This window comes from Bactrocera dorsalis, chromosome 4 (genome assembly GCF_023373825.1).
Source record: "Bactrocera dorsalis isolate Fly_Bdor chromosome 4, ASM2337382v1, whole genome shotgun sequence".
In the NCBI taxonomy this organism is placed as follows: Eukaryota; Metazoa; Arthropoda; class Insecta; order Diptera; family Tephritidae; genus Bactrocera; species Bactrocera dorsalis.
The window spans coordinates 52,392,031-52,404,467 of record NC_064306.1 but is presented as its reverse complement, the minus strand read 5'-3'; the positions used below and the strand labels follow the sequence as shown (position 1 = coordinate 52,404,467).

The 12,437-nt window shown below is 31.2% G+C and overlaps 1 protein-coding gene across 5 annotated transcripts in view; it reads right to left on the bottom strand.

The window, feature by feature from the left end:
* Window positions 1–12,437, bottom strand: part of LOC105224354 (SH3 and F-BAR domain-containing protein DDB_G0274695) — a 111,412-nt gene that overhangs the window by 52,538 nt on the left and 46,437 nt on the right. For 3 of the 5 annotated variants that reach the window (XM_049455795.1, XM_049455797.1, XM_049455796.1), the window contains one exon: window positions 4,440–4,589. The exons of the other annotated variants lie outside the window; for them this stretch is intronic. In XM_049455795.1, coding sequence (XP_049311752.1) covers window positions 4,440–4,589 — 150 coding nt within the window. The remainder of the gene's footprint in view (window positions 1–4,439; window positions 4,590–12,437) is intronic. 5 annotated transcript variants of the gene reach the window in all.

Here is a 12,437-nt window from a genome sequence, read left to right as displayed (position 1 = left end):
CTCAACGGATGGATCATCTGAAACGTAGTTACGGCCAAAATTTGAAAGAGATTATCTTCAAAAAATAAATGCCAAAGAATGTTCTTTCGAATGATAACAAACATTTCCCAATAAATTTAAAGTTTCTGTGTTTTTTTCTTTAAAAAAGTAGAGAACCTCGAAGTGGTGCTATATAATTTTTTTAAGCTCTATATTTTACTGAGATCATCTCGAATCGAAAAAAAACTACTTTAGATCACAAAAACGATCTCAAAGCAACCGAATTTCTAAATGTGTATGTGTGTATGTATGTGCTGCCATTAGAAAGATTTGCAAACCAGTGACACAACAAATTGTTTTAGCAATAAATCGTGATTACACATTAAAATGCTCCGAGAAATATGCATGACAAATGCAAATACAATTTCTTGGCGCGCATTTCAGTTTGAGTATTTAGTAGAATCTACAGTAACTGGGCACGAAAATAGAGACTGCAAATCTTTAACTAAATGTTAAGGCAACTGCAATTTAATATTTTGACAAAATTTTATAGTTTTCAAAAAAGTTAGCTTAATTTATAAAAAAAATATTGGACTGAAAGCGATAAGCAATTATATAAAATTAGGATATTAAGTCAAAATATTGTTGAAAATTAAAAAAAAAATAAATAAAATAAAACAAGTGTATAACGCTTAAAATCGAGGCCATTTATCACAACTGATTTTGAAAAAGATATCTGTATGATATTTACATATATAGATTATAGATAGATAGAAAAGATTTTGTATGATATGTACATACATATATAGCACTTTTTCAGTTTTTATGCAAAACAGAAATACAATATTCTTGATATTAGACCTTAAAAACCAAAAACAGAAACGATTAAAAATTTATTAAACTTCTGTTCTAACATTCACATATATATATTAAGTCAACAGCTATTATTAATATGGCCGTCAACTGTTGCGAGTTGCAATAGCAGCTGCTTTGGCACGTGGTTTGCTCCGACGCCTTTATTTGTTGTAGTAAAAAGGCTATAATAAAGCTTAAACTAAGTAAGGGTCAATTAGATTTGCATTTTTGTATACACAATATACATACATTGATACATACATATGTACATATGTAGTATCATATTATAGTATACAAAGCAAACATACATACATATAAATATAGCGATACACTACGCGCTGTAAGTCACGTGGATTTGCGAATCTTATTGCGCTTTTTTAGTAGATTTTATAGTGAAAAAAACGTTAATTTTTTCATAACTGAGAAGAAGAGAAGACTCAAGTCAACATTATCGAAGGCGCACAAGTACGTATATTTGTACGTAGCTTTGAATGTACATATATAATCGGATTATTCAATATGCCAATTTGATATCACATGAAAGCTAAGCAGAGTATAAAAATTTGCTTATGCTAACAACCGATTCATTTTAAGCAATTTCTACCTGAAGTGTGAATTGAAAATTGTATAGTAGAGCTTGCGAAATTTTTTCATATTTGTGATCGATTTCTAACTAAAAAAACTACATTCATATAAATGCCATAAACAGAAGACATATTGCATCACAAAAGATTTGTTATTAAAGGTTTTTAAAAGTTGCGAACTAGTTCGACAAGGGTTAAGCTTTTAACATTAAAATAATTTAGTAGATGGTGACAGCTGTGTGTATGACCTAAGATATACATACATATGTATGTAGTATTAAACTTTATGAACGTTTCGCTGTTAGGGTGAAAAAATAAAATATTAAAATATATCATTTGGGTCAATATGAACCAGCGTCTTTGTTGGGGGGTTAAATGATCAAGAGCAAATATTTCAAAAAAAAAAAAAATATACTGTGAGCAAAAACTATTAGGACTTTTTAATTTTGATTTCTCGCGAAAACCCATTCGTCGAAATATTTTTTTTTTTCTGGGTTGGTATGACTGTCAGTGACATCTGGGCCAAATGTCACATCAAAATAATCATCAGTGTTTAGTAGACGTCTGTTCTTCTGAGGTACATAAAGTGCATTCGGCGAATTTTACTATGAGTGAAATTATTCAACAAAGAGGTTCCATTACATTTTGTGTGAGAAATCAAATCTCAGGCGCCGAAACGTTCAGAATGTTGAAAAAGACCTTCGGTGACAATTGCAAGGGTTTTTGATTGGTACAAATTATTCAAAGAGGGTCGAGAACGAACCACGTCCAGGAACTAGATCAACATCATCTAATGATCAACCTGTCAATAAAATAAAGGAAATGGTACTTGAGAATCGACGATTAAAAGTCAGAGATCTTACTAGCATCGTCGAAATATCGTAAGAATTAGTGAAAAGCATTTTGAAAGATTTGGACCTAACAAAAGCGAAAGCATGATTGGTTCCGAAATCGCTCAATTTTTTCAAAAAACAGCGTCGCGTTAACGTCAGTGGAGCAATGCTTTCCGACTACCAGGATGTCATGAAACTTATTATTACTGGCAGGCGATGAGACTTGGATCTATGACCCGAAAACAGACCAATATCGTGGCAAAGGTGAGCCGAAGGCACGTCAAAGCAGGTCAAAATCAAAATTAAGTTGACAATTTTCTTCGAGTATTGAGCCATAGTGCACTCCGAATTATTTTCGATCGGCCAACCTGTCAACATGGAATACTATTTGAGCGTTATACGTCATTTGCACGAAGCTATTCATGAAAAGAGGCTGGAAATATGGGCCGGCATTTACTCGTTTTTGCACCACCATAATGCACCGTCGCATATTGCATTGATTTTTCGCCAAATTTTCAACCAATGTCGTTTCGCAATCACCGTATTCATCTGATTTAGCTCCGTGTCTTTCTGGTTTCTGGCTTGGTATAGAGGGACTACTACAAAGGTTTTGTAGATTAAATTAAGAATTTTAAAGTTATGAACAAAGTCTTACTGAAAAAATTAGAGGCTACTTAGTAATTACTTAAAAAAGTTCTTATATACCTATAAATTATTATTTTAAAATATACTATTACATACAGTAGAATAAACTTTAACCAGAAAGGAAATAAATATTTTTTGGCATACGAGTATTTAAGTTGAGAGTTGCCTCGGCGTACCGCATAATATCAGAATCCGCAGTGCTGGTAAAGGCGGCGTCATTTCAACATACTCGCAAGGCGAGAAGACAATGATAATATAAAAAGGACGGAAAGAAATACACTATCCACAAGACAACATATAAGGAAAGAAACATTTGAACTCTGGCAAAATCAGTGGACAAGGGTATGCCAATCAATAGGTGAGCAGCTGTAGGCAACCCTGAACGCAGGGAGAGTAGAAACTGGCATGCAATAAGTTCATCTAGGAAACCTTGCCTTGCCTTGAAAAATAATGCAAAAATGGTCCTGGAGCAAAGAAAAAAAATACATATAGAAAGAGACAGTATTGTAGGGGTTACACCACTTACGTAGGGTGGCGATTTCTATATGATGAGAAGGCTTTTAAACCGTTCTTATGACCTAAACAAGACAATTTCTAAAATAGCGATAACCCAAACATAAACAAAGATAGGCAGTGTAATAATTTTATTATATAATAAATTGAAAGATAAAACGGTAAAGACTCAAATTGGTGCAAAAAGAAGATGATTATATCATTGGGTGTTTCGACATTATAACTGACAGTGGTGCGTGACAGTTGGGCTCCGAGATCGTAGTATCGAAAGCCTTCGATGAAACTAATTTTTTCTCAACATGTCGTAAAAAGTAAACAAAATCGTGTCGATATTTGAACATTGGTAATAAGTATTATATTTGCATATTTAAGGCCTAAAACTCTTAAGGATGTTATTAGCCTCTTTAGCAACTGAATAGAAGATGAATTATAGACATGTATAAATATAATGTTATATATTTTAATATTATTATCTGTTAGTTATTTATATGTATATCAAATATTACTGAATAGTTTTATTATTATAAAATTTACACACACATTCAGTGTTAAATGCGATTTCAAGGTCAATCTGGAATTAATTATTCAGTAGTAATTTGAGAAGTAAGTAGATATATGACATTTTATTTGAACCGATTGATATTTATTATAAGTAGTTAGATATTTGCTGGTTTTAGCGAGTTTGGAGGTAACGGTAAACAATTAGTGATTGTAATTGTTACATTATTTCAATATTTTTTTCATGAAATTGTGCAGTCAATTTTAGGTGGATTGTTATGTAATTTATTTAATGATTATTGGGTCGAGGAAACATATATGGCACATATAGAGGTTTTTATGAGTATTATTTTTTTTTATTTTTTAATTTACTCTTTTAATGAATTAATTTCTTTTAGTGAAAGCGAGGGTGGCTGGTGGTAATGCTTGATGCAGGTGGCTGGTGAGGGGTTCTGGTGAATTCAACATTCATATGTATGTAAGTGTACTCACACACACACATACACATATTTGTAACGCATCGCTCGCTTACCTTTTCATCGCCATTACTGACGTTAATTGCCTCACCGCCATTTTGATTCGACGCTGACAATTCAACCGAAGATTTCGATTTCGATTTGGAGCGTCGCGATGAACGACAACGCAAACTCTTCAATACAGATCTCGAACGAGAATTTGTGAGCTTTTGAAAGATATATAGAGAAATATTTACAAAATAAGTATTGGAAAATAGCAAGAAAATTACGATTTAAGTAAACAAAACATGAAAAGCTGGATTAGAAAAACAAAAAACTTATGGAAAAAATGAGTTTAAACACAAAAAGAAACAGATGTGAAGAAAAACAGGTGGTAAAGATGCTGAAAAGTGAAAACGATTTGTGGCAACATACGAAAGATAATTTTAATGTTTATTTTTGCGGTGTTATCATATATATTATTTGATTATATTATGAGCTATTTTTAGTGACATTTAGGCTTTAATATTTTATATAAATGTTTAGAAAATATGACACTCTTTGTTATTTAAAAAAATTATGCATATTTATTAAACAGATGTAATACTAAATAATTTGATTTATCGTTGAATAATATTGCTTATTTTTTGCCCTGTTTTAGATCTAGTTGTCAGACTAGTAAAAGTGTCCAAATAGTATAAAATTTTTGGGTATTTTCATAAGGTAAGTAGGTTTAGCTCAAAAATTGTTCACTTCTGCTTCAAAATAGGAAATCAAAAATACTTTTATGTTGTTCAATCGTAATAATATTGGGTAGTCGAAAAAGTATTTTCGTATTTTGTTAATAGATGACATTGGAGTCGTATATCTCCAGTACTACCAATCACATTGTATCACACCATATAGTGCTGGATAGGTGAGTTTTTAAGCTTCATTTTACCAAAAAAATATTTAATTCGGGGAAGTTAAAAAAAAGTTACATCTGTTCAAAAATGAGTGAAAATAATGAAGAAATTCGCTACATTTTGAAATTTTTGTATAAAAAAGGGAAGATTGTCCGGCAAACCACCAATGAAATTTGTGGAAGTTTATGGAAACGATGCTGTATCAGTTCGTGTAGTACAACAATGGTTCGCTCGCTTCCGTTCTGGAAATTCCGAAGTTTCGATTTACACTGATGAAAGTTTTACACTGATGGAATAATGCCTCTAGCTGAAAAGTGGCAAAAAGTGGTCGACCAAAATTTTGTTAATTTTGTTGATTAGAAATACGAAAAGACTTTTTCGACTACGCAATATTTGGACTGAAAGCCTTATTAAAGCCTATTTATTTAATAAAAATATTTTCTCATAATTTATTACTTTTCTCAACCAAACAACTTGGTACGCCCTAATGCCTACCTAAAAAACTCATCTACATCGTATAAACATATAGGTAAGCTATGTTTGAGGTCACTGCATTTCCGTTTTCGCACAAATACGTACATACATATGCATATATATGCATTTATTTTTCCTTACAACTTTCCAACAACATCAACTGACGATTACAAGTGCTAATGTCAAGCCGCAATGTGTTTGAGATGCGACAGGCATTGCTTTAATACATTATTATTATTTTTTTTTTAATTTATTGATGACAGCAACAACGCGATTGCATTATTGTTTTCATATTTCCCTCTGTATTAACAACAACAAGTGTTACTTGCTTAGGTAGCAGGCTACGACTTTCCTGACAAGCTTAATGAATAAATTTCCGCCTACTTTGGTTGGGCGTGCGATTATGCGCAAGTGCAATGCCAACTTAAGGCATGTTTGAAAAAGTATTCACACAAGAGCAAGTGTTTGCTTTTTTACATAATACAACTACCAAATGTATGTGCTTACTTGTGTAGACGGCTGGCATGAGAGCAATGTAAGGTATTGTGTTGACTACTTTTCTTTTTTTCATTTTTTTCTTTAATTATTTTTCTTTGCGATTTTCTTTGTAAGAAACGCACTTCCTTCCCTTCCAACTTTATGGCAAGTTTTTATAATTGTTTATTTTTTATGCTTTTTTTTATTTTTCTTTGGCGTTGTACGCACCACTGACTGCGTATGGCGACAAACATTTAGTAATCATTAAAAAATGCTTTAGTGCGTTTAATGTTCGCGCAGGTTTAATAAAAATAATTCAAACTTTCCAACTATTCATTTTAAGCAAGTCTTTTGTTTGAGTTACTATACAATGGTATGTGTAAAGCAACCTTTTTCCTGTCAAACTTTCACGTCTCCATACTAAGGTAACTCATACGCCCCGACGGTTTCTATGATTTTAGCTTCAAGTCTCAACAAAAAACCAATCTGCTCAGTTGCAATGTCGCCAACTTTTATAAATTACAACAGCAATATTTAAAAAAAATATTTTTAATAATAATTTCGCATTATAAATTCACCGTTATGCTCTAAATAGCATTGTTTATGGTGTTTTTTCTTAATATACTTCACTTATGCGCAAAATTAAACGCATAAAAACGAGAAAAATTTGCAAAGAAACTAAACTATTTTCAACCAAATATGCACAAGCTCTGTATTTTTCGACAGCTACGTGACTAAAACTTTTATTTTTTTTAATTCCAAATTTAGTCACATTTTCAACATTTTTTATTTTTAGTTTTCTTTGAAGAAAGCATGCAAAGAGCTCTTATAGCGGCTTAATTCGCACAGCAGTGAGTCAAGCGTGAAGTTCATTAAACTCTTGCGTATTTAACATGCTTAGTAACATATACTGTGCATACAAGCAACAAATGAACCGGAAACTAAGCAATTTATGGGAGCAAGCCTTTGAAATATTTTTTGTTTTTTTTTGGTTTAGGAAAGAAATTTAAATTCGCTTATGGTGATTAAATATGTTTAGGTACTCGTCGGCAAATACACGTGACCTCAACGCTTATGATGTAAAATTTAATTGCCTCAGCTGAAAGTTGGGTGTTAAAAATTTTGCAATTAAAAAATGGAAAATTTCGCAATTAACATGAGTTGTTGTTTAATTTTTTTAGCAAAAATATTAGAAAAAAGATTAAAAATACATATATTGTTTTTTTCTGGGTATATAAGTGAAGTGAAAATTATAATTGAGAGGCACTAAAGCAAAAATGAGAATATTTATTTTAGCATTTCAAACAGTTTTTCCGGCAACACTGTTACATATGTTTCTGTTCCAAAAAAAAAAAATATAACAGAATTATAATATTTTCTCCTATGTAGACACATTTCTATTCAACAGTGTAAAGTAGTACCAGCTTCTTACACATTTTTGTTGTAATGTCTAAACTGAAGATTTGTTTGTTTGCTCTCCCAGCATTTCTGTTTTTGTCTATTCTGTTTCATTCCTTTGAAAACCCGTCAAATCAGCTGTGTGTTAAGGTTTTTGTAAAGTTAAACGTTGCGTATGTGTCAACTCTACTTGTTATCAACTATTAAATAAAAATTATTTGATTAACTGTTTTATTCCTTTTTAGTTTTTTTTTTTTTTTGCAACAAATAAACAGCAGTGCCACAGCAGTCAAGTCAACTCAGTGAAATAATATATTAAATGAAATCACTTCAATGACTATCGGCTTGATGTCAAAAAATGCAACAAAAAAGTATAAAAATCACATATCAAGTGCAAATCAAATAACAACAAATCACTGAAATGACAAATTAGAGCAGTGGCAGCTTAAGCGATAACAATAATGCCAACAAAAAAGTACCAACAAAAGCACTAACTAACCCTAGAAATCAGGTAGTATTTAGATAAATTACGTTTCTGTTTGGTTAAGGGGAAAATGTATACTCGCTTACACATACATATGTTTTGAAGTGGGACAAAAATAAAAAATATTTTTTTTTTAGAAAAAATTAAAAATAAAATTCTAATATTTCTAAATAATTCGAATTTTGTTATTATAAAATGGCTTTTTAACTTTTTTTGGCTTAGATTGTATCATATGAAAAAAGTCTCTGAATTTGTCGAGTAAAAATAATAAGTCATAAAAAATAACATAGTTTTTTTCTAACGTAATTTTCACGGTATCTAACGGTGAGAAAAAAAGCCTTTTTTCGTACCGAAGATTTTTAAGACTCTCTAAACTGCCACGTGCCATGTTATCTAAATCTGAAGACAAACGGTAGTACAATGAATTCAAATCCGGTACCAACATTTTCTTGATCCACCCTAATATGTATAGTACCATGAGCAATACATATGACTGAAGTTTGGGAATTGATAATAATTAAGCACACTCTTAAGTAGTGTGTGTGACTAACAAAAGTCTCCGTGGTTTTTATTCGTGCACATTTCAAGTAAAGTAAAAATTTATAAGATTTATTTAATAAATTGTTATTAATAATCATATTTGGTTTTAAATCAAATTGGTATTTTTTTTGCAATCTGTTGAAAACGCCGTACTAATATATGTACCTAAATTAAATGTTTCGATATTTTTTTTTAAGTTGAAAGCAGATTACTCGCATTATTCATATGTCTCAACTGCCGAAATGAGCTTCATAAAGTATCAACTCAATTGATCTCTCCTAAAAAAGCAAATAGAGAGCAACTGAAGCATAAAGTTGATCGGGAAATAGCACAAATAGCTAGTAATTTGGGTACTTTGATTGAAGCATAAACACATTAATTGAAATTTATCGTTACACATACAAATGTACATGCATATATGTATGGTATGTATCGTAAGTATATTAAAAAAATCGAAAATAACATTATTCCGGACCAGAAATGCGCAATAAAAGATTTACAATTATAACATGATTTGTCAATCAAAAGGCAATCCGTCTGCTTTGATTGAGGGCTGCGCGCATGCCCTTTAATTTTATATTGAAAAAATTTTAACCAAGCACAGGTGTATTTTCACACAAACACACATACATTTAAGTACTTCGGAGTAACTATTGAATCACATTTTTATAATTATAATTGGACTGGTTCAAATATGACTCGACTAGTCACTGTGTAGTTATTATATTCTAAATACTACTAACATTAGGCTGGTGCATAATTTTCGAAGTACAATTTTAGTTTAGATGGATCTGTAGAAATAGGATCATATAAAAGTAGTAAATTATTTGATTAGTTATTTAAACAAAATATTATTGTTGTCTAAGCGTTTGCGTTTTTCCTATTTCCCTAAAATCATAGGATCAGTTTTTGGTGTTTGTACAGTTTTAAGCTCACCAAAAAAGAATGACAAATCAATTTGACAACTAATTCTAATTTATTATTTTATTTTAATTTAATTTATTTTAATATTGTAACCATAGATAATTCCTTCTTTGAAAAAGATGTTGATTTGAATAATTTCTTGAAGAGAGCTTCATATGAAAATGTTAAGGGGCACACCTAGTGTGAAATTTTGATTTTTTTTTTTTTGAAATTCTTATATTTTCATAGTTTAGAACATTAAAAATACCATACTAAAATTTCAAATCGATATCTAAAATACATATGTAGTTTCTGAGTTGCATCCAATAAAAAGTTAGCCGCACAGTTCAATCAAAAGATAACTTTTCGAACTGCTGCAGTGATAACTCGTGGACAAATGATCCGATCTTCAGGAAAAAATATAGAATAAATTTTGGCATGCCAAAGTCGGCCAAAATAGTATAGAGTATAGTTCAACTTATTTTAAAAAAATTTTAATTTTTGAAAATTTAGGAGAATAACTTCTAATTTAAGGAGATTTTTTTTAAGCTTCATCCACGGTGAAAGCCGAAATAAAAGCAGCAGTAAATGACCTTTTTTAACCGCTTATTTTTTTGAAGCATTAAAAGGTACCCTTCAAGGGGTTACGTGGGTTTACGGGTTTAAAAAAATCGATTTTATTTTAATCTTATTAAATTCCACAGCATCTTCAGAATATTGCCCTTTCAAGTAGTTTCGGAGATACAGTCTTGAGAACTTGTGCGCTAGCTAGGCTAAGTGCGCAGTCTTTAAACGCGTTTTTCTCGAAACTGTTTTTTAAAAGTCGGTTGGCAAAATTTCTCGAGAACTACTCATGAAATTTTACAAGGGTCTTTGAGATACCTTCTTAAAGACTTGGAAGAAGGTTTTTTTTATTTCTATTTGAAAAAAAATGTCGCGAAATTTTCTTTTTTTTTTTTGTAAAAATAGCTGCCAAAAATCCAACTTTTAGTTTTTTTCCTAAGTTTTTCTAAGTTAAGGTTTTAACTAAACCACGTATAATTTTGTAAGGAGTTATCCTATCAACGTGGCCGCACCTTTTTTCAGAGGAGTCATCGGAAATGGCGTCGCAATAGTCGAGTTAAAATATTTTTTTCCAAAAATTTCAGAATTTTTTTGCAAATAGTGTATGTTTGTAACAATAAAAAATTTTAATGAAATATTTCATTTTTATATGAGAATTAATGTTTGAAAAAAGTATGTAAAAGTAACCCTTCAAAAAAAGCTCTAAATTAAACTAAAAAAAAAAAATTATTCCAAAAAATTACACAAATGCCATAATTTATGAAAAAATATTTTTTTTTGCAATTTTTTTTTTTACCGTTAAGCGGCTTACATGTGCAATTATGAATTTGACACGGTTGAGTAGGGCAGTACGAATGCGAGTACTTACAAAGTACAATGAATAATTGCAAAAAGTAGCGGCATTTGGCGGAAAGGTCTAACATACCGAGTAAAAAATAAATAAAATAAAGTAAAAATAAAAACTGAGAAATAAAAAGCACATACTGAACAATGAGCGCAAGCGTTTTGGTTAATTAAAAGCGACGCTGCAGTGATGCGTAAATGTTGACGCAACACCAGCCATCTAACAGCCATCAACAATGCACGACCTGCCTCACCAGCGCTGATATGAAAGGTGCAATAAAAATTCAAAAGCAGAAGAAAGCAAAATAATAACAAAAAAGTTATTGCTTAACAGTTTAAAGCTTATTGACCGGAACTCAGTCGAGTACTTTCGGCAAACAGCAGTGTCAGCGACGGAAGCTGCGGCAGATAAGCACATATGTAAATGGGAAGATATCATAAACGAGGCTCTTTTTGTGCGTGAGTGATTTGCAATGACGGTGACGGTGACAAGTTGCCAACGCGGCGTAACAAGTTCGAAGCTAAGGAGCCTTATAATGACTAAAAGGTGTTTGGTTAGTGGTCGACGTGGTGGTACTTGAACACTTTTTTCCAACCATATTTTGTTATGATTTTTGCAACGAATGTATTTTTTATTATTTTTTATTTTATTATTATTATTTTATTTTTTTTTGTTTTTTTACTGTTGTCATAAAATAAAGTTGGGCTTTGGTCGTTAGCAACTTTCTCTGCAACATATAGTAACAGTTTTTCTATGTGTGTATGTATCTGTGTTCGCGTAGTTTTTGTTATTGCTGCTAATTACTTTGTGCAAATAGTTTTTACGGCTATTTATAGTCTGCTATAACGGTTTTTATTTGCTTAGTTGCATATTACTGGTATTTACTGTGGTCAACTACACCAAAGGCTCGGCTGGTTTTACAGCCGCTACTGTCTGAGTTTGCTGTTTGCTTTGTAAATTTGCTACTTTTATTGAATTCGAATTGGCTTTTTGAAAAAGTGACTGCATACATCACATTAGTACTTATACGGTATTTATTTCATTTGCTTTAATCTGCGCGTTGTCACATTGCTATTATGCATTTGATATTCATGTTGGTATGTTTTTTTATATTTTAGAGGTTTTTGTAGGCATATACCGTAGGTATAAATTGTAAAACTTGTATTCCAAGGAAAATATCTGATATTGAAACTACCGAAGACAAGGCTGTATTTAAAAAATACATGTTGTTGGTATTACCTGTAAATAGCAAAATAACTGTACTTAACAGTGATGGCGAAGAATGTTGCACTTTATGGCAAACCTATACCTTCCGAGACGGTGAATATCGAATATCTTTCATAGTGTGAAATTATTAAATCTCTTAATATAGAGAAGGGAAAAAGTTGGTGCATACGATTTTTTATTGGACGAATTACGAACTGGCATTGAGAACCTCTAGAAGAAACCTTTTGTATCGTAAATTTTTTAAGCCTATTTTGAAAAA